Below are 27,443 nucleotides of genomic sequence, written 5' to 3' on the forward strand. Positions count from 1 at the left end.
TCCAGGTGGAAAAGAGGTGAAGGGACTTTTCCCAAGTCACACAGGGAGTGAGGACATGGAGAAAGAGCTGAGTGCCTGGATGGCATGCCCATGTTGTGACACTAGCCATTGGAGGGTTGCTGATATTTGTCCTTCATCTCCCAGCAGGTGCACAGCTCTTCAGTGGAAAGGGTTATGTAAACCGCCTGTGGAAAGCGAGCGAGGGCTCTAATGCTTTGGGTTACATCCTCCTATTATAATTCCTGGTCTTTTCCTGTCCCCCTGGGGTATGGTCTTTTGTACTTTATATTCCTATCTTGCGGGCACGTTTTGATGGCAGAACTTGCCATTGGGAGAACCTCCACTTTGCTAAAATACAGTATCAAGTTATGAATACATTATTAATTGTGTGCACATTACCCTTGTTTACTCTTAGCAAGTCAGTCTTCTCTGAGCCTTGATGGTTTCTAAGACAGAATAATAATATCTGCCTCCCCACCAGGTGGTAGATAGAAGCAAAGAGATCATGATTTGTTAATTCTTTCAAAACACAGAGGGTTTGGTGGAGACTTGGAGGAGGGAGAGAGAAGGAGATTATCATTTTGAAAATTGAGAAATCCATGTGTGGGTCAGTTTTGTAAACGAAAGCTTTAGGACTCTAGCAGCAGGAAGGAAATGAACAGGAGAAGTCCCATGTATTATGCATGTGTATTCATTACCAGTAGGGGGAAACTTTTACAATTTTTAAGCAAAGAAAAATTGGCAGTTTTATCCAAAAACATGACACTTTCTGCTAGGCATACATTTCTTTCATCATTTCCTCTGATCTCCCCCATTGACTCTAGAAGGCAGGTACCAATGGGCCCCATATCACAGATGAGCAATCTGAGGTTCAAAAAATGAAATAATTTGTCTGCAGTTCCACAGGTAGGAAGTGGCAGGGTTGGGCTCTGCACCCAAATTCTTGCTCCTGCTTGTATATGTATTTGTTGATGATTAAGTCTGACACCATGTCTTTAAAATCCACAGAACTTTGGGGAAAATCTAAAAAGGTATTCAAGCCTTAGCTGGTGTTCAGTCTCCTCTTTTCAAGCTGGGCTGAGGAAACCAAAGACTTGTGGAGGCAAACACAGTGAAATTCATTTTGCTGAAGTGGAATTTGGACTTCTGTTGCCTTTTTTCCCCCCCCTTTCCCTTGCCTTTCAAGTTTGCTCGCTAATTGCTACCGCTAAATTGCAATCCTTTCTCTTAATCATGAGGTGTGAATCCATTTACCAAAAAAGAAACTGAAAATTGTTTCCAATGCTTTCCTTTACTATACACTCCATCCTGGAAATCTCCACGGAAATTAAACCACAATCAATGACCTGAGAATTTCCCAAACCCCACGGACAAGTCCTCCATATATCGATGTTCAGAAGATGGAGAAAACTGAACTCTGCCATCTTTCACAACTGCTTTAATCCTGGGTCCTGTAAGAAATGGGTACTATAAGAAACTGACAATAAGAAAATAATATCATATATAATTAATATAAGACTATAAGAAAATAATTTTTTCATGTTTATTTTAGCAACGTATGAAGTCAGAATTGAAGAACTCCAAAAGGTATTGTGTCTTCTGTTCTTATCAGCTTTATAAGTAAAACAAGTGTGCAGAGTTGATTCTGAAGTCATTTCTTTCATGAGAGTGGAAACAGGTTTGTTTTGTGTTTTCTCCAGATTTCTCAGGCTTTTTTAGACTCCAGCTGCTAAGATTCTGAAGCCTGAGCCCTGCAGGATCAGAGACAGAAGAGATGTTAGGATGGGAAACGATCCTAATCCATTCCTGGCCCCTCATCTAGCGTGGCCAACACCAACTGGCCTTAATAAATTAGAGTTCTTGGCACGAGCCAAACATGTGTATCCTGGTCTTTCACGAGAATGACCAGACCTCGACCTCGGAAGGCATATTTTTCAGGCTTCTGGTGGGCACTGTGCTAGCACCTTGAATCTCAGGCTTCAATCCCATCTCCTGGCTGGATGACCTTGAACCTCTATTTCTTCACGTGTTAAATAATGATACTAGAAGTGCCCACATCAGAAGTCATTGTGAGAATGAAAAGAGGTAAATTTAGGCAAGCGATTTAATTGTGAATGCTGGAATTTATCCTAGGCATTTAACCTCTCTGAGCTGCAGCTGTATCTTCTATAAAATGGTGTGTTCTCTATAGGGCAGGAAGCGTTTGCCTTGCGGTAAACTTCTCTGCAGTGATAAATACTCAGTAAATAAAGGGACCAATAGTTGTTTCATTGAATTGCTGGGAGAACTAAGTCAGACAAATAGGTAAGTACCTAGCACGGTGCCTGGCACACAATAGGCACTTACCCAATGTTTTGTTTTGTTTTTTGTTTTGCTTTTTTTAGAGCTGCATCTGAGGCATATGGAGGTTCCCAGGCTGGGGGTCTAAACAGAGCTACAGCTGCTGGCCTATGCCACAGCCATAGCAACACCAGATCTGAGCCATGTCTGCAAGCTACACCATAGCTCACGGCAACGCTGGATCCTTAACCCACTGAGTGAGGCCAGGGATCGAACCTGCAACCTCATGGTTCCTAGTCAGATTCATTTCTGCTGTGCCACAATGGGAACTCCTACCAAATGTTTTTACTGGGTCAGTCAAGCTGCTGCTCCTTCCTCACTGGGTACATTTGGTCTAGATCCTTCATCTTTCTGGTTCATTTTTCTTATGCTTATGGGAAAGGATTGTTCACTTGTGATATGCTTCATAGATAGAAAAGCCGATATGATTATTCTTATTAACAAAACTGAAAACTATTAAGATATTTCACTTCTGGTGATATCAGCAAATACACTTCTCTGCACAAGTGAACTTTCTAAATGACCAAATTTTATCCTGTTCAAAACAAAAAAAAGCATGAATGTATTTTTTAATCTTTTAACTTTCAGAAGTGTATTATGCTCATCTCAATGTTTTTAAGCTCTGTGGCTAGAATCTGATTTCACCCTTTGTTGATGACCTGGAATACTCTGGTACATAAGGAGCAGGGTGGGCACAGTTCCTGCTTTCCTTGTGAGATGCTTTTGGCCTTTGTAAATAGATGTTCAGAGCTAGTTGCCTTCACACCAAATCTGCGGGGCCTGTTTGCTGTAGTAGTTTTCTTATTTTCGTCAGTTATTATTTCCTTCTACTGTCAATTTCTTTGTGTTCAGCAGTGAGCCTGTCACGTGGTCGAGTGTGCACTGAGTCCCTGTTGGTGGCAGGCACTTTTGTGTACACAGCAGCATGTAATCCCCAAAGTCACCTTGTGAGCTGGTATTGCTACTTCCATTTTATAGTCGAAACCTTGAGGCTCAGAGAGGTTAAATAACCTGTAAATAATGTGGCAGAGATATAAAGCAAGGTCTCCCTGACATACCTTTCTACCAGTGCTACCTTCCAATCTTCTAGAATTATATAGAAAATAAGAGCCAGTTGTCTCTAAATGAAGGTCTGTGAGGCTCTTCTCAAAGGAGGGTCGATGAGCTCTTGAACTAGACTTTGTAGCAGCATTTTGGATGCTTAGATATATTCTCTTCTCTTCAGATCTTGGCTAGATTCCTGATAGTGAATAGCTCCAGATAGGTGATGACAGATTCAACGAGGGGCTGTGTTGTGGTCATTAGGATGTAATTTTTTTTATATTACTCAATTAATTTATTACATTTATAGTTGTGTGTAGGACATAATTTTAACAGAGCCAAGTCTAGATCATGCAAGAGCTGATTTTTAATCTGGAGGGTGAGGAATCAGGAGGGGAGAATTCCCAGCATGACTCGCACACATGCTTCTACAGTTTTGCCCACAAAGACAATGCTTAAATATCACACATTCCTATTTGCTCATAGGATTTAGAAGGTTTTTTGCTCTACAGATGCATTCCTGGAAAGGTGTGTAGAGAACAATTGATTTTTCTGAGTCAAATTACACATTCCCTCTGGCATGCACCATTGCTTTAGAACTGCCTGTTTTCTTTTTGGATTGATCTTTAGCTTCACTGGCAACTCTTTATGGAACATTCTTTTGTCAGTGTCTACTCTTGCTTTGTATGAGACCTCACTGGCCTCACCTTTTGCTCAGGTCTCTAATGACCTGGAATCAAACAACAGAGGTGTGGTTTGGGTTTGACATGGGTTAATTTATGAAAATGACCATTTTCCTCTTTACTTTCAGCCTTGGAAGAATTTTCTCCACCAAGAACCTAGGTGAGTTGTACCTTTTTGGTGAGTTTTCCTTCAAAAGGAAAAGCATGAATCAGCCGTTGACCCCCTGGTGACTGAACTGGTTTTCCTTAATGGGCCAGCTGTTTCCAGCACCTGACCTGGTTCAGCACCCCTAGTGCCTGGCAAGGCATTATCGCCTTCTCTTTTATGGATGAATAATATTACATTGTATATATTTACTAGTGCTTCTTTAGCCACTCCTCTGTTGATGGACATTCAGGTTTCTTCCATATCTTGACTATTGTAAATAGTGCTGCAATGAACATTAGGGCACATACGTCTTTTCAAATTACTGTTTTCTCCTGTTAGAGGCCCAGGAGTGGGGTTGCTGGATCATACAGTAGTTCTAGATTTAGTGTTTTAAGAAAACCCCATACTACCGTCCACAGTGGTTGCACCAATTACATTCCCACCAACAGTGTAGGAGGGTTCCCTTTTCTCTTGGTGGGACTGATAGTTCATCCTACAGGCAATGGGGGAATTATTAAGGGGTTTTAGGCAACAATTCATTCTGGCATTGATTGGAGCAGGCAGAAATCTGGAGAAATTATCTATGGTTGACTTCATCCTGGTCTCCTCCTTGTAAAAAAAAAAAAAAAAAAAAGGAGGGGAAGGGAGAGGAGGAGGAAGAGGACTCAGCCTGTTTAAATTCACTTTCCCCATTCATTTCATTTAGGATTGAGGGGGACCCTATCATATAAACACTCTGATATTCATTTTTTCCCTGGTATCTCTTCACATCTCAGCCCCAAAGATGAAGACGAAGATAAAAAAGTGAAGGACAAAGATCCATGTGACTTGGAACATCAAAAAGCGGAAAAGGAACTACATTCAGACCATCTTTTCAAGGTATCCAGGTTCAAGGGCTCCAGACCAAACAGCGCAGTTCAGCCATGTAATGAGACCAATTCATGGAGCAACTTTTTAGAGGTTGAGATGGGCAGCTCTCCAGAGCGACAGTCAGAAGATGCAGAAGGTGTTGGGTGTTTTATCCAAGAAATCAGCATGACAATAGCTGAACTCTAGCCTTGGATTTTCCATTTATTAGCCATGAAGTAGGCCTTAGGAGCAGGGCTGAGACTAGTGTGAGTTCAGCAAGGCATCCAAGGGGGCAAAATACAAAAGCACACTCAGGCACGACCTGCCCTTGTACCACCCTGGAGGGAGGGCCTCCTCCTTCAGCTCTGTGCTCTGAAGCCCTGCTTAAAAGAGGGGCATGGTCTCTGAGCTCAGGCATTTCATGTGTAAAATGAGAATGAATAGTCCCTACCCAATTACCGTCCTCACTCCCATCCGGATTCTATCTCATTTGTGATGATAAAATGAAATGATGCTCATGAAACTGTTTTGTAAGCCATAGCTACCATAAAGTGAAATAGATTGTTGTTAACTCATTAATTGATTAATTAATATTGTTTATTAATAGTAGGAGTTCCCTGGTGGCTCAGTGGGTTAAGGATCCAGCATTGTCACTGCTGTGGTTCAAGTCCCTGCTGTGGCATGGGTTCGATCTCTGGCCCAGGAACTTCTACATGTTGAGGGTGTGTCCAAAATATATATATATCCGTATAGTTTATTATGTATATATATGTACCTATATGTGTATATATAGTTTATTAATAGCAAACACTGTATATATGTATCCATATCAAACTGACACTACCCCCTTCGAAAAAGTTAGTGTGGTCAGAAGCTTAAACAATAGGTACCACCAGGGCTACTACTGGGGCTCAGAACATTCAAGATGCCTGTTTGAGATGGTCCTATCTTATATCGAATTGTTCCAGTTCTACCTGCAGGGCTTTGGTAAGTCAAGCAGCTTGTTGGTAGTGTGGACCTGAACTAGCAAGTAGGCCAAAAGACCAGGCTGGACCAGGTTGGGTATTTAGAGAGCGTCGCAAATCAGCATAATTCAAACAAGTCAGTCACTTATAATGAAAGACAGGGGCCAGAGCCAGGGAGGCAGCATGATGTGTCAAGGCCAGTGGGCAGGGGCAAGACCATCCCGGGTGTTGAGGCCAGACATCAGGAAGGGTTAATCAGGAGTGTATGAGAAAGACAGCAGAGGAGCATGATGAAGGATGATGACCATGGAAGAGCAGAAGCAGGATGTGCTCTTTGTCAGTGCTGGCCAAGAGCCAAGTATGGGATCAGGTTACCCTCAAAGGGACACAGTCTTCCTTTCGTGGAGTGCATTTGAGTTTGGGAATTATTCATAGTTATTTGGAATATGCTGGGCAAATGTGGTGAGTGGTCTAGCTGGTCTAGTGGTCAGTGCTTTTTAGGGGTCAAATACAAATTATTAGTCTGTAGAAATACAGTCCATGGTGATTCAGACTGGATCTAGGAAGCATGCCTAAGGACAGTGCTTGGAGAACCTGTGTTTGCTGTGTGAGGGGCTAAGCTGAAGAAAGGCGGTCACTGTATTTGTGTGAAATGCTGACTGTTACTTTTTTGTCATTTTCCCCTGTTTAAAAATTTCATTCTTGGCTATGTAGCTTAAAATAATAACCCTCCTCTTCTCTCTTCTTCCCAGATCCCAGCAAGAGCTCAGGAAATTTCATGCCTTATGTCTATTCATTACTTTACTTTTACCAAGCCCTTTCAAATGTATTTGTCACAGTCAAAAGTCAACCCTCATGTCCACTTGTCGAAAGAACAGTAATCCCTTCTGCCCATCTCATAATTATAAAACACGGAGATGGCCAGAGGTGTTCCAATTCGTCTGTCTCTAGTGTCTCTTCCTGCCAGTCTATACAGATCTTTCCGAGATGCAAGTCTGATGAGGTTTTTCCCCTGCCTGGTTCCCTATGACTATGAGATAAAGCTCATGCTTGTTGCCTTGCACGCAAGACCTTTTGTAACTCAGCTCCATCCCATCTCAATCCTTTCAGCCTCGCCTCCAGTCTTTCTTCCCCTGTCCTTTCCCTCATCAGCAGCCTCTGTGGTCCCTTCTAAAGACACTAACACTTCTATGCCCCCGTTTGTGTTGACTTGCCTGCCAGGTAGTCCTTATCCCCTCAACCAATTTCTTCCTTGCATTTTAAACCCAGTTAAATAAAACCTGCTTTTGAAGTCTTGCCCCACACTGTCTCCTAGCCATGAGGACTGACCTCCCCTCCCACTTCCACCTCGTGAGCAACTCTGCAGCAAATGACACTCACCACATTGTACCTTAGCTAATGGTTTGTGTGTATTGCTCCGTGACCAGCATGGAAGCCACTTGTATCTCTCTATTCCAGAGCTTAGTGTGTTGTGTCTATCAGTAAGTGTTTAACACATGCCAAGGGGAGGAAGTGAGGAAAGAAGTGATGAGAAACAGAAGAAAGGGGGTGAGGAGATGACATATCGGGCAAAGGAACACAGGACTCTGGGGTTGTGGCAGGAACACAGGGCTCTGGGGTTCAGTCTGGCCTCAGCAGATGACTAGCTGTGAGACCCAAAGCTGTTTATTCCTCTCAGCTGAGTTTAAAAATGTTAAATAATGATGTTTTTCTAATGGGGTGTCATGAAGATTAAGTGAGATACAATATAGCAAGTGCCCGTCCCGCTGTCAGCACTCCATGCCACCCCGACCACCTCCCGTGGGCCTGCCGCTGCCAGGCATTCATTGGCTTTTCAGAGATGAACACAAGACATGGTTTATGTCTTTATGATGCACAGGAGTAATATTGCGTTAAGTAAAATAATTGCTACCCTGAGGAATGAATGAATACAGAACAGCATGAAGAAGCAAAAAAAAAAAAAAAAAATTAAGGATAAATCAAAGCCCTGCAGGACTGTCCCCGTTATGTGTTTAGGTGGATGCCTGTGAAGGGACACCTGGAAAAACCCAGATGGAGAAAGTCCACAGAGGTAAGAAGACCATGCTGGCCGGGAAGGAGGGCCCTGGGACTGACATCATCCAGACAAAGACCTGTCCGGTGGACCCCAAGCTGGCCCGGCACTCCCAAGGCCACTGTGAGTGTGTTTCCTTCTGGTTCTCTTCACTATTACTGCATGATTTTAAGGCTGTTCATGACCCATATTTTAACTTATTTTATCAATATTTATTGAATACCTGTCATATACCAAGTAACTTGCCTGAGCGAGGCAGCTGTGCAGGAGTGGAAAAAAATCATTGGATGTAGAAACGGAAGACCCAAGTCAAACTTCAGGTCTCACACTTATTAGCTAGGTAATATTGTAACTCCATACGTCTTCATATTCCTCAGCTTCTTCAGGTATAAAAAAGGGTCTTAATACAGACCGCACTGGGGTTTTGCATGGAGCAAATCTGACAGTATATTACATGCTAAGTATTCAGCAAATGTTATTCATTTCCCTTTGTATCTACCTGCTCCTGTTGATTTTTATAGACCCAAGTCATTGACACTGATGACATAGTATGATGTCATAGCAGACTATATTCAGGTTGTATTTTATCTTCCTGGGAGTCAAGACTCTTGATTATAAGTAACAGAAATCAGGCCATACTGTGTAAACCTAAAGAGGAAAAGGAGGCTCACCTAGCAGAAAGTCTGGGAGTGGCTGGATCCAGGGACACCATCAGTATCACAAGGACTCAATGGTACTTTTTCTTCTAGCCTTGCTTCCCTCTGGCTTGGCTCCTTTGTCAGACTCCACCCTTGTGGAGGCAAGATGGCAGCCAGCAGTGATAGGCTTACACACTATTCTCTTAGGAACCCCAGAGGAAAACTAGAAATGGTTATCTTCTTAACGGTTTTACAAAAAGACCCAAATCTGAGTCAGTTATTGGCTTGATTGTGTCACATGCCAACCAGGACCCAGTCATCAAGAATGGGGGAGAGTAACCTCTAATGGACCTAGCCTAGGTCATACATTCACATCTGGAACTTGAAGGATTTCCCAAGGAAAATGAAAAGGTTATTATCCTGTCCTTTCAGGATGTAATCTGAAAGTCAAGCTGACCAGTGGCTGTGGATTGGAGGTGAATATAAGAGAAGAGAATCAAGGGTGTTTTCAAGATTTTGGATCTGAGCAATCGAAAGGATGGGCTGCCACTCTATTGAGATGGGGCAGATGTCAGGAAGAGCACATTTGCAGAGAGATCACAAGTTTGGTTTGAAACATGATATGTTTAGATAACCAAATGGAAACAGTTTAAAGGCAGGTGGAGTATCAAGAACTCATGGGAGGTGTCTAAGTCAGGGATATAAAATTTTTGAGTTGTCTGTGCTTTTCAAATGAAGTCTTAAACTTTTACATTTGCCTCAGCCAAAAGGGAGGATTAAGAAAGAAAAAATTGTCCTGAAGTAAGAATTAAGAAACCATGTGTTCAGTGTCTGTGTTTTGTGCTAAAGAAACTTACTGATAACTTCATAAGAAAAAGTAGGGGATTTCCCTTAGGGGCTCAATGGTTAATGAATCCGACTAGGAACCATGAGGTTATGGGTTCGATCCCTGGTCTTGCTCAGTGGGTTAAGGATCCGGTGTTACCGTGAGCTGTGGTGTAGGTCACAGATGTGGCTCAGCTCTGGTGTTGCTGTGGCTCTGATGTAGGCTGGCGGCTACAGCCCCAATTCGACCCCTAGCCTGGGAACCTCCATATACTGTGGGTGCAGCCCTAAAAAGACAAAAAAGAAAAAGAAAAAGCAGGGCCTTTATGTCTCTGGGAGCTGACATTCATCAAGATGGTTTGGGACCTATATGCTAATTGATGTCTTGTAAACCTTGTTGCTTGGTGCTTTGACTTAACAGACAAAAGTCAATGTGCTTGTTGTTTATTTCTCAGATATATTACTTATTTCTGATTAATGGTTCATGCCTGAAAATGGTTCTGAGTCACCCGTACTCTGAATACTAACTTATGCCAACTGATAAAAAGTGGCAGTTTTATGGTCGTGACAAGCTTATGGCTCTGTGAAATAAACCAGCTCCTGCCTATAACAGGCTAGCTACTTGTACAATCCCTATGCATTTTTCCACCTGGCACACTATCCAACTGATTCTATCACTAATGAGTAATAAAGGTTGACAGGGGCTCAATCAACTTGTCTGAGAAAATTTACTTTAAGAAAAAAATGCCACAGACTGGTTAAAGTCATCTAAACATAGGGCTGCACCATGGAAGGCATCAACATTTGAAGTCAGGGATTAGAGGAGGAACCACTGATGAAGGAAGAGGAGTCACTGGTTTACTGGGTAATTAGCACCCTTTGTAAAGATGTATTAATCTCTGCCATAATCATATAAGAGTAGGTGTTACTCTCGTCATCCCAATTTGAGAGAATCATGACAGGCTCAGCAAAGTGAAGTGTCTTCCCAAAGGATCATACATGCTAAGGTTATATATAATCCACTGTTAACATGTTTAGTCTTTTCCTTGGTTGACATTGAGCATTTTTTCTTGTGCCTGTTGGCCATCTGTATGTATGTCTTTTTTGGAAAGATATCTGTTTAGGCTTTCTGCCCACTTTTTAATCAAGTTGCTGTTTTTTTATATCAAGTTGTATGAGTTTATTATGTATTTGGATATTAACCCCTTATCAGCCTTTTCCTATTCTTGCCTCCATTGCTAGTGATGTGTGTGAATGCGATTATGAGAACAGTTAATGAGATGTTCTTTGGGGCATTTTCTGTTTTCTTTGCAGGTGGGTATGTGAAGGCCTTGGAGATGACTAAAGAAACTCCAGGCCCAGGAGCCTTTAGGTCAAGTTCCATTTCAGAGACGTATGATGATGTTGAGTGCCCGAGGAGAGAGGGGTAAGTACATTCCAGCCCTTCAGTGAGATGAATGTGATGAAACTTTAAAAGTACAATACAACAGGTCAATGGGCTTTGTATCTTTTCTCCCCACAGATCAAAGTCAGACTTCTCTAGCTCATTCACCTCAGATAATGGTAAGTATAGAGACATTTGAAACACCAGTAGGAATTGCTGTTTCTACGGCTAATTAGCAATAAAGAATCTTACGTTTACATATTTTTAATAATTCCAATTGGGTGGGATGATGATAAGCTAATAGAAGTGGTTCAAGGTATGTGTGCATAAGTGCATTTATTTAAAAAAATTTGTATTATAGTTGATTTACAATATTATGTGAACTTCTGCTGTATAGCAAAGTGACCCAGTTATACATTTATATACATTCTTTTTTCCACATTATCCTACATGATATTACATCACAAGTGACTAGCTGTAGTTCCCTGTGTTATACAGCACGATCTCATTGCTTATCCATTCCAAATGCAATAGTTTGAGACCACTTAACCCCATATTCCCAGTCCATCCCACTCCCTCCCCCTCCCTTTGGCAACCATGAGTCTGTTCTCCAAGTCCATAAGTTCGTTTCTTTACTGTAGATAGATTCATTTGTGCAATACATTAGATTCCACATATAAGTGATATTATATGGTATGTGTCTCTTTCTGACTTACTTCACTTAGTGTGAGAATCTTTAGTAGCATCCATGTTGCTGCCAATGGCATTATTTTGTTCTTTTTTATGGCTGAGTAGTATTCCATTGTGTGTATGTACCACATCTTCTTAATCCATTCATGTGTCGATGGACATTTAGGTTGTTTCCATGTCTTGGCTATCGTGAATAATGCTGCAGTGAACATAGGGGTGCATGTATCTTTTTCAGTGAAGGTTTTTTTCTGGATATATCCCCAAGTGGGATTGCTGGGTCACATGGTAGTTCTATATTTAGTTTTCTGAGGTATTTCCATACTGTTTTCCATAGTGGTTGTAACAATTTACTTTCCTACCAACAGTGCAAAAGGGTACCCTTTTCTCCACCCCCTCTCCAGCATTTGTCACTTGTAGTCTTATTAATGATGTCATTCTGACTGGTGTGAGGTCAGGTCGCATTGGTTTGTTTTTGTTTTTTCTATTGCTTTGGGATATTGACTTAAGAAAACTTTTGTGTGGTTGATATCAGGGAATATTTTGCCTATGTTGTTTTCTAGGAGTTTTATAGTGTCTTATGTTTACATGTTTAAGCCACTTTGAGTTTATTTTTGTGCTTGGTGTGAGGGTGTGTTCCAGTTTCATTCATTTCCATGCAGCTGTCCAGTTTTCCCAGCACCACTTGAAGAGACATTTTCCCCATTTTACATTCTTGCCTCCTTTGTCAAAGATTAATTTACTCTAAGACTCTGGGTTTATTTCTGGGCTCCTAATTCTGTTCCATTGGTCTGTATGTCTGCTTTTGTACCAGTATCACATTGTCTTGATTACTGTAGCTTTGTAATATTGTTTGAATTCTGGGAGAGTTATGCCTCCTGCTTGTTTGCTTCCCCCTCCCCTCAGGATTGTTTTGGAAATTCTGGGTCTTCTGTGGTTCCATATAAATTTTTGGATTGTTTGTTCTAGTTCTGTGAAAAATGTCATGGGTAATTTGACAGAGATTGCATTAAACCTGTGGATTGCTTTGGTTATTATGGCCATTTTAATGATATTCATTATTTCAATCCAGGAGCATGGGATATCCATTTCTTTGAATCCTCTTTAATTTCCTTGATTAATGTTTTATAGTTCTCAGCATGTGAGTCTTTCACCTCTTTGGTCAAGATTATTCCTAGGTATTTAATTTTTTTCTTTTTGCCTCTGTTTCCCTGCCTGAGGAGACAGATCCAAAAAAAATATTGCTAAGACTTATGTCTAAGAGTATACTGCCTATGCTTTCTCTAGGAGTTTTCCCAGCTTTCCTACTTATTAAAGAGACTATCTTTTCTTCATTGTCTCCTTTGTTAGATTAATTGACCATAGGTGCATGGGTTTATTTCTGGGCTATTCTGTTCCACTGATCTTTGTATCTGTTTTTTGTGCTAGCACCATACTGTTTTGATTATTATAGCATTGCAGTATAGTCCCAATACCTTTTAAGATCATCCTTAACATGGTCTAGAGACCCTGAGTGACCCAACCTTTTCTTACACTTTATTCAGTCTTCAACTATGAGGTCTAATCATGCTGGCTTTTAGCTTCTCTAACATGCTAAGCTCCAACTTCAGGGTGTTTCCATATGCTATTCCCGCTTCCTGCAGTGTTTTCCTCCCTGCCGCCTCTTTGCCTAAGTGACTCTTAATCTTTCTTCTGATCTCAGCTCAGTCATTATTCCCCAGGGAATATTTTCCTAAGTATACAGTCTTGTAGTACCATAACCCTCTTTCTCATAGTGCTTTCCCAGTTTTATTTTACTTTGCTTTTTAGGGCTGCACCCACAGCATATGGAGGTTCCCAGGGTAAGGGCTGAATCAGAGCTACAGCTGCCGGCCTATACCACAGCCACAGCAACACAGGATCCGAGCTGTGTCTGTGACCTACACCACAGCTCACAGCAACACCAGATCCTTAACCCACTGAGTAAGGCCATGGATTGAACCCACAACCTCATGATTCCTAGTCAGATTTGTTTCCACTGCACCATGATGGGAACTCCACTTTCCCAGTTTTAATTCTGTATGTGTATGATTCTTTGATTAATGACTGTCTTCCCTCCTAGATGGTTTTCTTCTTTATACTTACCATTTTCCCTAGCCCCTATTATAGTACCAGGCACATGTTAGCTATTCAAAGAATATTTGTTGAATGAGTGAAAAGGTAATGGAGGAGGGGTAATCAAATGATACTCTGGTTGTTTTTATCCTTCATAGAATATCAGAATTTTATTTATTTATTTATTTTGCTTTTTTTAGGGCCACACTTGCAGCATATGGAAGTTCCTTGGCTAGGAGTCAAACTGGAGCTACAGCTGCTGGCCTACACCACAGCCACAGCAATGTGAGATCTGAGCTGTGTACTCGACCTACACCAGAGCTTACAGCAATGCTAGATCCTTAACCCACTGACTGAGGCCAACATCCACAGGGAACCCACATCCTCAGGGATACTTCTTGGGCTCGTTACTGCTGAGCCACAGAAACTTCCAGAATATCAGAATTTTAGATGGAGAAAGAATCTTAGAGATCATTAAACATGGTACCCTCATTTTATTTAATTTTATTTATGTATTTATTACTTTTTGTCTTTTTAGGGCTGCACTGGCAGCATATGGAGGTTCCCAGGCTAGGGGTCAAATCAGAGCTGTAGCAGTTGGCCTATGCCACAGCCACATAAGATCCAAGCCAAGTTTGCAACCTATACCACAGACAATGCTGGATCCTTAACCCACTGAGCAAGGCCAGGGATCGAACCTGCCTCATGGATACTAGTCAGGTTTGTTGACCACTGAGCTACAACAGGAACTCCAGTACCCTCATTTTAAAAAGAGGAAACTGAGGCACACAGAAGTTAAGTGACTCTCCTAAACTCATTGTGATTCAAGTTCTTGAAAATCCTCCATTGCCGGGCATACTCAAACTATATCTCTGTGTTTTAAGCTTACATTTTGGACTAGGTGAAAGCCAGGCTATGAGAAGAAGGACTATTCAAAATTATTTCCCCAGCATTCAGCACAGTGCTTGATCTTTAGCAGACAGGTTGTTATATGTTAAGCCAGCAAAGAGGAAGAATAGAAGGAAGGGCTCTGTTCATTAAACCAACTTCCTTTGACTAAATCTGATCAGACTTGGAAACAGCAGAAGCAAATATTTTGTTTGTATATACTTTTATAGAGGTTAATTATTTTTTATCACACGCTTGTAAAAACCAGTGCATATGGTTCCATTAAAACTACTTACTAAAGAAAAGATCAGAGTACATAGAACCTGGTAGTTATCCAATAATTTTGTGTTAAATATCAACCTGAATTATTTCCATTATAATAAATGAAAACAGCTTTTTTATTTTGTTTTACTTTCAGAAGAAAATAGTGAAGAAATGTATGAGAATGTCTACAAAACAAAGAGCAACTACCCAACAATAGAGTGAGTTTCTCTTTTTTGCCTTCACAGCTAAGGTATTTCCTATTGGTTTAGGAAAACCAAAGTTTAAGAAATGACCCCCATCTTTAAGGAGGATTTGAACCGAGAGTGGAGATAAGATATTGTAATACAACATTGTGATCAACAGGGTACTTGTAATTGTGTACAATCATATAATTTTTAATCACATTGCTTTTTCTTTTGAGAAAATATCCATCTCCCAGAGTAGAGGACTTTGATGTTGTGTTAGAGAATAAGTGAGAAAGGAGCAATAAATATCAATAAAGTGCTTTGATTCTGTGGTTGCTTTTCCAGGAAGAAATCAATGGTTATGACTTAACTGTGTCTTTGCAAGTTAATGAGGCTATCTCTGGGATTTGTGCTTAATTTAATACCTAATAACTCAGTGTTCAAGGATAAGATTTGTTTAAATGTTTAATTATTAGGAGCACATAGTGGAAAGGAAAGCAGCAGTGGTCAAAAGCCAAAGTTTAAGAGTTGAAGGGAGAAGAGGGCATTTGTGCTGGGTGGGATGTTGCGGGTGTATCAGTCCCTCTCCCTAACCTCCCCATTAAAAAGAGCATATTTTGAAACATTTTAATCCCCAATCAGGCAGTGTACTATCTTTGGTTTTTTTTTTAACTTTTTATTATACTTGATTTATAATGTTCCTTCAATTTCTGCTTTACAGAAAAGTAACCCAGTCATACACACACACACACACACACACATCTTTTTTTTCATACTATCCTCCATCATGCTCTATCCCAATATTGGATATAGTTCCCTGTTCTGTACAGTAGGACATCATTGCTTATCCTTTCTAAATGTAATAGTTTGCATCTATTAACCCCAAACTCTTCATCAACCCTAGTCCCTCCCCTTCCCCCCTGACAACCAAAAGTCTACTCTCCATGTCCATGATGTTTCTGTTTTGTAGACAGGATCATTTGTGCCATATTTTAGATTCCACATATAAGTGATATCATATGGCATTTGTCTTTCTCTTTCTGACTTACTTCACTTAGTATGAGAATATCTACTTGTACCCATGTTGCTGCAAATGGTATTATTTTGTCCTTTTATGGCTGAATAGTATTCCATTGTATATATGTGCCACATCTTCTTAATCCATTCATCTGTCAATGGACATTTAGGTTGTTTCCATGTCTTGGCTATTGTGAATAGTGCTGCAGTACACATAGGGGTGCATGTATCTCTTTGGATGAATGTTTTGTCTGCCATCATTGTTATATAATCAGTCCATAAATTAAAAATTAGTGATATGAATTTCAGGAGCCAGGAATTTCTATAGTGTATTTATAGTACAATTTGTAAACTCTGGTTCCCTGAATCATCTTCTCTAAAAGGAAGACTTTGCTCCATAAACTCTATAAAATACAGACCATTTGGAGTAGATGAAAGTTTGTACTGAAATACAGTAATTCCCTTTATAGCTGGTATATGCTACTTCATATCCACACTTATTCAAAGTAAGACCACAGAAGCTGATAAGGCATCTTCTTGATCTTCCTTGAGTGGGGTGTGTTTTAGAAATGATACTGAAGTCTCTGAACCTTTTTACTGCAACAGCCTTCCATCTCAAGTACTCTCTCAAACACCACATTATTTATATCCTCTGATTCCTCTTAGTTTAGATGGAAAAGAAGCACTTAAAAGACTGCAGAGATTCTTCAAGAAAGAAAAGGACAGATTTAAAATGAAGAAAACCAAGTCAAAAGAAAATATAAGGTAAAAAGTCCCTTTTTTATTTCTCTTTGCAGGAGAGGATTAGCAGTGCCAGCTTGGTAGTTACACAGGTGATGTCATCTATCCTGTTTCTCTAGTGAAGGGGTACCAGAAGCTAGAACCAAAGGCCCTGGTTATCACCTATCTCCTTGCCAATATTTGAGTGAACCACACCCACTGATGCCAATTAGAAAGTGACAACATCCCTTTTGAAAAAATTGATGAGAAGAGGTTGTAAACAAGGGTAGAGGAAAAGCCTTAAATACAGTCTGGGAAGGAAACTTTGCTCATCATCCTTGACATGTATTCCTGATATTACTGAGTGCCACATTATTAATTATGTCCTTTTATGCTTTGGCAGCCCTACAAGTTCCAGTAGTTTTACTTTTCTACACTTCCAGGTTCTAATCTGCCTCTCTTAAGAGAGGCAATGGGTGGAGAGGGAAGATGAGTGTTTTAGCTGAATGGACCATATATCTCAGAATCTTGAACCTGGAAGGGACACTGTGAGATCAATCCACTACCCATGGGAATTTGGAAGGTCAAAAGAGGAGACAAGTGGGCTATGTTCTAGATTCTAGTTTCAGGTCTTCTGTTTATTCAGTGTGCAACCATGGGCAAATCTCTTGCATTTTACATTCCATAGTGACTAAGCTTCCTCTTGCTTAGAGTGGAAGGTACCCTTGGGGTCTCTGGAGGCACTTCTCTCTTCAATCTTACATAAGATCTACCAAGAGGGAGTCCAGCTCCATCTCTGTTTCTCTCTCTCTCTCTCTCTCTCTATATATATATATATATAGAGAGAGAGAGAGAGAGAGAGAAACACATAGACATAGATGTGCATTTTATGAGGGCAGGGAATGGTCAAATAGTTTGCCCCAGGTCATTACGTATATGGACACAGAATTACGTTACTGTACCTGTGAAGTTCTTTTCATTTATAAAACCTCAGAGGCACATGAGTGTGCCTAATCATCTGCTGGATCGAGATCTACCAAGAGTTATGAGAGAATATGGGGTTTACAGATCATAGTCCTGACCACGGAAGAGGAGGGAGCCCAGCCCCAGTGGTCAGGAAGAACTAAAGGCGGACCCCAATCTTAGCAGGTTAGATGCCCTGACAAACATTATTAGCATACCTGCAATCCCTTAAAAATTGGATCCAAGGGCGAATGCTGTTTTAAAAATGCAAATCTTACTTCCTTGTCCTTAGAACTATTTAGTGACTGCTTACAAATTTCAGAACAAACATCCAATCCCTTTCAATTGCAAGTGAATACTTTCCTGGCAGGTCCCTACCTACTTATCGGGCTCTATCTCTCACTCAGATTTACTCTCACCCTCACTCCTGTGTGTATGTGTCTGCCATGGTGTTTCATGCGTCCTTGTTTTTAACCATGACATTCCATTGGTCTGGAATGCACCTGCCTCTCCCCAACTTCTTTGATTATCAAAGTTCTGGTCTTCCCTTAAATTTGGTCAAACATTATCCCTTCTGGGATGCATTCCATGAACACCTCTTCCAAAACCTGTATTACCTGCTTCTCTTCTGGGTTCCCATAACATCCCATGCACATGTTGTAACATCTATTCATACTACTGAGAAACTCTTTTTCTTAGAGTCAGAGAATCTAAAGGTAGGAAGGGAAATCCATATTACCTAATCTGACCAACTACACAAGTTTCTCAGAAAATTTCCTAAGAAGCCAAATCTCTGTGCCTGTGCACTTTATAAACAGAAATTCACTACCTGCAGAGAGAAATCTTCCAGTTTTAGAAAGGTCTAAAAAGATTTTTTCCCCTTAAATTTTGCCAAAATCTGCCTCTCTACCTTAATTTTTCAGTTAATAGCATGGAGATTTACCCAGATGATACAGAACTTTGTTTATTCCCTTGTTTCTTAGTTTGCCTTTTGTTGAGTCTTTTGTTGGAAGGCTCTTGTCTTGACCATCAACACCTAGTTTGTTGTCTTATCTTCAGAACAAGGTTGCAACCCTGAAAATGAAACTTTTTTTTTTTTTTTGGTCTTTTTAGAGCCACCCCAGCAGCATACTTAAGTTCTCAGACTAGGGGTCCAATTAGCATTACACCTGCAGGCCTACACCTCAGCCACAGCAATGTGGGATCCGAGCCACACCCCAGCTTCTGGCAATGCTAGATCCTTAGCCCACTGAATGAGGTCAGGGATCAAACCTGAGTCCTCATGGATACTAGTGGGGTTCATAACCTGCTGAGCCACAATGGGAACTCCATGGGATTGATTTTAGAAATGGAGAAACTAAGGCCTCCATAAAGGGTATTTAGTGCTATTATTTTGTCCTTTGTTATGTTCTTATCACAGAGTGTTATATTAATTTACTTTTGGTCCTCCTCACTAAACCCTGAGCTACTTCAGGACAGAAACTGTCTGCTCATTTTGTAGATGCAGCACCTGGGCCTGGCCCAGTGTCCTCAGAATACTTAGAGCACTGAACTTAAATTGCTTAAAATACACGGATTTTTGTTTCTACCACATCATACTTCCTTCCATGTGATCCACCTAACTGTGAAATTTGAGGAAAACCAGTCCATGTACCTGAGCCAAAGACCCTCTCCCACTTAGCAAATTAACATCTTCCATTTCCATGTGGACTGGAATTGTCCCCTCAGGTCACCTCTCTGGTTAAACATATACATAGTCATGGTCCAGTGTCTCCAGAGGGTCGTTCTTTCTCACCGTATTTCTCCCACTGGATGTATCTGACTGGCATCTAGGAAGGTTAGAGGCACAACTAGGACTTGTGGACCGAGAAGGGTGGGGCTGTGCAACAGCCTGATATTGTCTAGTTAGGAAAGGGAGTGTAGCTTCTTGGGCCTTTTGACTAACATCAAGTGTAGGAAAGGGGGTGCAGGTCATCACTGGAGATAAATTATCTCATTTACAAGAGCAGGGAGGTGATCAGAACAAAGCCACAGGAAAAGTTTGCCTCATATCTTTGCCCCAAAGCATCTATATCAGGAAGCCTAGTCATCAATATGTTGAGATATATCAGCTAATATTTTTGAACATGGCTTTTTTCCCTTAACCCTTTTGTGTCTTTTGTCAATTAACAGTGCATTTTCCGTTTCGCTGCCTGATTTAGGTAAGTGACATTCACTTATTGCTGGCACAAAACTATTTAGTATTGGCACATTCAGGGCCTGAGAAAGAGAAGTAGTAATCCTGCCTGCGTTCCATAGTTAAGGAAAAATTGATAGGTGACAATCAAAGACATTTTACTTAAGAGTATTCCTTACTTTGGGAAAGATGAGTAACATTTCTCAAGTGCCTCCTATATACCAGGCCTCTTAAAATCCCAGAGAAATAGATGCATCACTTGTTTTTATGAAGGTCACAGCCATACTTTGGTGACCTGGGATTTGTACTCAAGTCTCTAAATACAAAGCTCACACATTTTACACTATACCACATAACCTACTGAAGGACTTAATGCCCAGATCACCCTAATCAAAACATAGTGAATTGAACATGATCACTTTGCAATACACATACTGCACCTGAATCAAGGAAAGGTCATTGGAATATTTTTTGCTTGGCTGTGAAAACAGTAGTGCACAAATTAGCACAGTGCCTGATGCATAGTGTGCTTGCTCTCAGTGCATGTTCAGTAAGTCGAATCTGTCGATGAGAAAGGGCTGTGTGTTTTGTTGTCAGTTTTTGCTTATGGGCTATGGCAAGGGCAGCTACTTTTACTCTGACTTGGCAATTCAAATGTATATTATATTTCCCAAATATGAGCTTGCTGAACAAAATAACAAATGATTATATATACCTAGTATAATCACAGGTCTCCCAAAATATCCTTGCTCTACGTAAAAGAAAAAAACCCAGCTTTGAATAGATAGCTATTGTACCCCCATCCAGATTTATGAATAACTGAATATGAATTGTGAATAATCATGCCAAAATGTTTCTAATTCATTCAAGTGGTGAGTCACTTGAACATTATGGAATTCTATGAAGAGCACCAAGGAATGTGAATATCCTAAATTGAATATATCTAATTATGATTATATACTAAGTCCAATTCAATTTTATGCAAGATTAATATAAAGAAGTTGTCAAAGGTTTGAAATAAAAATCATGGGAGAAAAATGAACATTGATATTCGATTAAGTTGTTGTTTTCCCCTACGCTTTTCTAGCAGTGTAATATCTTTGTCCAGTTCCAGGATAATGGGAACCTCGTCTAAAAATGATCCTTTCAGCAACTCATATTTTCTGGAAATCTGCATGAAATCAAATCAATATATTTATTTGTGTTTGAAATACTAAGACATCCCAGTTTTTTTTTTTTTTATGCTTCAGTGACGTTCTTCTTAAATGGATACTCTTTTTGTTCTTTGATCCTTTCAGCCTAACCTATATTCTATGATCCGATTTTGATAAAAACAGATTTGGGAATGCACCTGGAAAATTAAGTTGGGGATTGTATAAACCATTACCTAATAAATGACTATTTTGATCCTATCTTGACCCTAGAACTTAGGTCTCAGGAAGTTATTATCTATGATGATGTGGACGTAAATCAAAAAGAGTCGAAGTAAGTCAATGTATTTCATCGGTCATCCCTGTGGGTATTTAACCCACTGCCTCATGCTCTGTTAAATATGGTCAGAGGGCCACCTCTTCAGATCCCTGGGTACTAGGTGAAAATTCAAGTTACGATATATTCCCCCAACTAAGAGGAAAGAGAAACGATGAATAATATAGATGCCCTAACAATGGCAGGTGATTCAAAACTCACTGGAGCTTTGTTTCTTACCTTTCAATCTATAGACTTGAAACTCATTTCAACACAACAGATATTTATTTAATAACCTCCTATGGAGGATGGCAAGAACTACCTGACAAAACCTCTGTTCTCAAAGCCTAAATAACTAAAATGTATCAAAGAAAATAAACCATCCTGAAACCCTACGCTCCCTCTTTAGCTACGTATTATCTGTCCTTTCCCTCTCAACTAAATGGGCTCTCATCCCCGATACATTTCTCCAAGATCACTCCAACTAGGTTCCTATCATGATAGCAAATTTGGTTTTGATAAGGTCACTGATAACTTCTTTGTTAAATCCTGTGGTTACATTTAAGTCCTTATTCTACTTGGCTTTTTTGGTAGTATCTTAAATTGTGGATGCCATCCTTCAAAGGAAGGAAATATTAACTTTTCCCTAGGTCTCTATGTTATTATTTCATATTCCTCATCTTTGGCTGTTGCTCCTCCTGTTTGGTTGGTTTTGGTTTAATTCTAATTCTGCTGTTCATTTCTTTTAAAATTATGTGCTTCTCAGACTTCCTATGTCAATTCTCTTTCATTCTTCCTTTATGTTCTTGAATGGTCTCACCCACATCTAGGGCTTTCATTAAGATCATTATGGTAATGATATCAAAATCTACAATTTTGAGGTCAGATTTCTCTCTTCCACTTTAGTAACTCGTGTTATATAACTCTATTTGAAACTCAGGATTGTACACTAATTCATATTCTCAACCATCCCCATCCAAATAGGACCCCTTTCTTCTAATCTCTATGTTGGTGATTATTTCAATAGGCACACAGTGGCTCAAGCCAAAGCCGCCATTGTTGTTGACTCCTTCTTTGCTGCCTGTACCCTCTTCTGTTCTAGTAACTCAGAATGTTCTTGCTTCCCCATCCCTACTGCACAGACACAATGCAGGCACTCCTTGTTTCTCAGCTGGATTACTGCAATGACTTCCTGAATGGCCACCTCACCTCCACCTGAGTTTGTTTTCCAAATGTTCTAAAGTACAAATGGGATCATGCCACAAACCCCACCAGTCACCAGCTTAAAAATGGTTAGTGGTCATCTATCACTCAGAATGAAATCTAGACTGCTTACGAAGACAAAATTCATTCTTGATCCAGCCCCTGGCAAACTCTCAGCCTCACCTGTACTTCCCACTCACCCACCATTCCTATGTTCCATCCTATACTATTGGGTGTTTCTTGAACTCAAGCTCTCCAGAATTTCTAAACCTTCATGTTTGTTCCAACTTCATCAGTTCATTCAACAAATATTTACTGAGCATGTACTATATGCCACACACTGTGCTAAGTGTTGAGTACAAAACAGTGAACAAAACAGATGTAATTCCTGTCTGACTGGAGAAACAAATTAATTTTAAAAGCTATAATTAAACATTGGAACTTGGGATATTTTGAAAGAGAGTGGACATATGGTATGTGTGTTGAAAGGAGACTGATAGTCATTTTAAAGTAGATGTCTGGGGAAGGCCTCAGATAAATATCCAAAGAGGTGAGAGTTTACAAACAAAAGAACTGTTCTGCCTGAAACACACTTTACCATACTTTTTGTTTGGTTAATGATTTTATCTTTCATTATTTAAGACTGAATTCAGATGTTGTTCTCTAGGAAGACTTCTCTGAGCTTTCCTACTTGAGCTAGACACCCCTTCTTATCAGAATATATTTTTCATTGTTGTATTGGTCTTATTTTTACCTGTCTCCTCCTCTAGATGGGAACTCCCTGAGGTAGGGACTGTGGCTTTCTGATCTGTATATGGGTCTCATACCAAAATGTAGTTTTTAAATCAGTTAACAAGAAGGATCTGCTACCAAAAAATGTGCAAAATAATCTGAAAGCTCAGACTAGGTAGATATTTCCACTATCTAGGGGATAAGAAGAGTCTCTGTGCCAAGGTGAAGAAGCAAGGATAGGAAATATTTTGACAGGCAGAGATGGGGGCCTGAGAGAGAGAAGCAGGGAAGGTTTGCTGGGCAGAAGGGGTGGATACTGTGTAAAGGGAAAACACGTGTGTTTGGGAAGTTTCATTGGCCCATAAGGTGGGTGTTATAAGCAGGAAATGTAATTTGACAGGAGATGGAGGATAGCCCTGGGATATAAAATTAGAGTTAAGAATGATTTTTTTTCTTAAAAATGTACTATATATTTACACAAATGAAAAGAAAACAACTGCCCTGAACCCATAGCTCAACTCCAGAACAAACCCAGGGCCTCAGCTTGTCTACCTTGAGCACATCCCTCAGTCTATCCCACTGCCTTCCCCCAGGGTAAACACTCCCCTACATTTTGTGTCTTTTGCTTTCTGTTCAAAACCAAAATAGTATTATCAAACACAGGTGATAAAAACATAGTGTTTGATTTGGGATTTTTAACATTATAAAATGGTGTCATGCTGTAGATAGAATTCTGCAACTTTTTTTTTTAACTCAAAACCCATCCTTTTTTTGCATCTACTATAAATGCATTCATTTTTACTGTTCTATAATATTCCATTTTATGTATATACCAAAATTTATCCATTCTCTTGTGAGTATTGGGATAATTTCAATTTTTTTTTGCACTTATGAATACTACTACTACAAATACTCTTATTCATATGTATACTTAGAAATCAATGCAAATTACATAGGGACTGCAAATTCGTAAGAAAATGCCAACTTGTTTTCTGAAGCGGTTGTACCAATTTACACTCTTCCTAGCAGTACATAAGTGGAATACTGATCCACATTCTCACCAACGGCACAGAAAGACATCTTAATTTTTTTGCCAATTTACAGGGTGTGAGATATTTTCTCATTGTGGTATTAATTTGCATTACCTTCATTACTAGCAATGTTGAACCTCTTTTAATATGTTTATTTACCCCTTGTGTCTTTCCTTATGTAGAAAACCTGTTCATATTCTTTGTCGATTTTTCTATTGAACTACTTTTTTTTCTTATTCATTTATAGATAGGATTTTTTTATGCATTCTAGATACTATTCCTTTGCCAATTATGTGTGTTACAGGTATCTTCTCCCACTTTGTAACTTGCATTTTCAACATCCTTCCTAATCTTCTGATGAATAGAAATTCTTAATTTTAATGTACTTAAAGTTACCAATTTAGGAGTTCCTGTCATGGCTCAGTGGTTAACAAATCTGACTAGGAACGATGAGGTCGTGGGTTCGATCCCTGGCTTTGCTTAGTAGGTTAAGGATCTGGCGTTGCCGTGAGCTGTGGTATAGGTTGCAGACACAGCTTAGATCCTGCATTGCTATGGCTGTGGCATAGGCTGGTGGCTACAGCTCTGATTAGACCCCTAGCCTGGGAATCTCCATGTGCAACAGGGGGTGGCCCTAGAAAGGACAAAAAAAAAAAAAAAATTACCAATTTACCCTCAATGACTGTTGCTTTCTGTATCTTTTTTCCTCCTCTTTTTAGGGCTACACCTGCTGTATGTGGAAGTTCCCAGGCTAGGGATCGATTCTGAGCTGTAGCTGCCAGCCTACACCACAGCCACAGCAATGCCAGATCTGAGCCACATCTGCAAACTACACCACAGCTCACGGCAATGCTGGATCCTTAACCCACTGAGCAAGGCCAGGGATTGAACCTGCATCCTCATGGATACTAGTCAAATGGCTCCCACTGAGCCATGGTGGGAATTCCTGATTTCTAAAGAAAAAAAAATAGATTTTAAAGAAATCTTTATCCCAAGATCTTAATGTTATTCTCCATATTTTCTACTAGAACTGTTAACTTTCTGCCTTTTATATATAAACCTTAGACCTATCTGAAACTGATTTTTACATTTTTACTTAAGTAGAGATCCAATTAACTTTTTTTCATATCGGTAAATTTCCTAGCATGGTTAATTGAATAGCCCCTATTTTCCCCATCTCTACAACGCCGTCTTTGTTGTACTAAGTTTCCATATATCTGAAGAGCTGTTTCTATGTTCTGCAGTCTATTCTAGTGTCAATTCTATCTTAAGTACACTGTGGTCTGGAGAAGTAGCTGATATATTAGTACACTGAGAAAGTAGTTGGCATTAGTACCTTGACATGTTCTGTGACATGATTCATGCCTCATGAATCACGTTGTAAATTTTTATAGATGTTCCATGTGTACTTTAGAAAAATGACTTCTCTAATTGTTTGGTACAAGGATCAGTTTATGTCCTTTAAGTCAAATGTGTGTTAATTCTCTTATGAATTTTTAGATGCTTTATCCATTAATATACAAAAAATGGGTTGAAATCTCAAAGATGGTAGATTTGTCAGTTTCTTCCAAAAGTTCTATCATTTTGTGCTTTTTATAGGCTAAAGCTCTTTTATGAGTAGCATACAAAATGTTAAATATCTTCAAATGAACTGAATGTTTGTTACGTTGTAGCCATCTCCATCCCCCCCAAAACAATACTTACGTAGCTCTTACTGTGGGTCACAGTTGATAGATTTCCTGCATATTAACTCGTTCAGTCTTCTCATCAGTTGTAGAGACTATTGCAATACAGATTTTATAGAAAAGAGGTAGAGACACAGAGGCTAGGTTACTTGCCGAAGCTCGCATAGCCAGTAAGTGGTAGAACTAGGATTCAAACTCCAGCAATGGGAGTCCCCTTCCATACTTTACTGCAATGCTAAGCTAATTTCCCAGTGGTGCTTTGTCTTAAAGTCTAATCTGTCCAATCTTACATACCTGCCTGACCTTTTCGTTAGTATTTCCCTAGTATACATTTCTTATCCTTTTTCTGATTTTCATATTCTTGTTCACTGTGTCTTATATAAATAGCAAAGAGTTGAATTTGGCTTTTTAAAAAATCTGCCTTAACTCCTACCTGCCCTTGACCTGAAGTTTAATCTTCTGAAATATTGTAATGCTGAGGAGACATGTCTTCTGTGCTTGTATACTGCTTATTGCTCTCTGTTTGGTTTTAGTTTATGTGGTAGGGCTATTAGGGTACTATGTCCAAGACTTAATCTAAGTGTAAGGTGTAACAAGTTGTTAAAATGAACTTTTATCCAGGATCTAGTAGTTTTATGTTGAAAGGGCCCTTTCAGAAAATTCTCGTGCCCTACTGCCAAATGAGGTTCCAAACTATGGGTAAGAGGACAATATAATCAGAGCCACATCTGAGGAAGAGTAATTAGACCCTTCTGCAGAATGCTCTGGAGGGAAAGTTGGAAGTAAAACATTTGTTAAGATACTGTTGGAATTCCTGTTGTGGCGCAGCAGAAATGAATCTGGCTAGGAACCATGAGGTTGCAGGTTTGATCCCTGGCCTTGCTCAGTGGGTTAAGGATCTGGTGATGCCATGAGCTGTGGTGTAGGTTACAGACATGGCTTGGATCCTGCATTGCTGTGGCTGTGGTGTAGGCCAGCACTGGTAGCTCCAATTCAACCCCTAGCCTGGGAACCTCCACACGCTGCGGGTGCAGCCCTAAGAAGGAAAAAAAAAAAAAAGATGCTCAGGTGAAAGATGATCAAGATATATTGTGTTTGATGGTAGTGAAAAAAAATGAAGATATTTTATGATTAAATATTTACCAAGTCACTTAGCTCTATCAAAATCTGACCAATTTCTTTTTCATATCATAGAGTAAATCTTCTATACTTTGACCTCGGAGAAAGCAATTTAAAACAATGTAGCAGATGGAACACTGATGGAAAGTAGCAAAATTTGGAAAGAGAGATAGAAGATGATAGCTTGAGATCTTGTAAGCTTGGCTAGTTTGCATGTCATGTCTTGGAAGGTATTAAATTGAGATGCCTAAACTCTAGGTTTGATTTTGCTCATAGGAATATCCCC

The 27,443-nt window shown here is 39.9% G+C and overlaps 1 protein-coding gene and 1 long non-coding RNA gene across 4 annotated transcripts in view; one reads left to right on the forward strand and one right to left on the reverse strand.

The window, feature by feature from the left end:
- Positions 1-27,443, forward strand: part of FYB2 (FYN binding protein 2) — a 112,439-nt gene that overhangs the window by 75,513 nt on the left and 9,483 nt on the right. For all 3 annotated transcript variants that reach the window (XM_047788905.1, XM_047788907.1, XM_047788906.1), the window contains exons 6-15: positions 1,553-1,587; positions 4,193-4,224; positions 4,989-5,091; positions 8,043-8,202; positions 10,857-10,968; positions 11,065-11,105; positions 15,014-15,077; positions 16,728-16,826; positions 19,917-19,945; positions 21,345-21,405. In XM_047788905.1, coding sequence (XP_047644861.1) covers positions 1,553-1,587; positions 4,193-4,224; positions 4,989-5,091; positions 8,043-8,202; positions 10,857-10,968; positions 11,065-11,105; positions 15,014-15,077; positions 16,728-16,826; positions 19,917-19,945; positions 21,345-21,405 — 736 coding nt within the window. The remainder of the gene's footprint in view (positions 1-1,552; positions 1,588-4,192; positions 4,225-4,988; positions 5,092-8,042; positions 8,203-10,856; positions 10,969-11,064; positions 11,106-15,013; positions 15,078-16,727; positions 16,827-19,916; positions 19,946-21,344; positions 21,406-27,443) is intronic.
- LOC125132081 (uncharacterized) lies at positions 1,530-26,883 on the reverse strand. The gene is made up of 2 exons (XR_007136129.1): positions 26,058-26,883; positions 1,530-1,751 (listed from the first exon to the last, which is right to left on the reverse strand). It is a non-coding gene; the product is annotated as an uncharacterized LOC125132081 (long non-coding RNA).

The sequence above is a fragment of the Phacochoerus africanus genome, chromosome 8 (genome assembly GCF_016906955.1).
Source record: "Phacochoerus africanus isolate WHEZ1 chromosome 8, ROS_Pafr_v1, whole genome shotgun sequence".
Taxonomy (NCBI): Eukaryota; Metazoa; Chordata; class Mammalia; order Artiodactyla; family Suidae; genus Phacochoerus; species Phacochoerus africanus.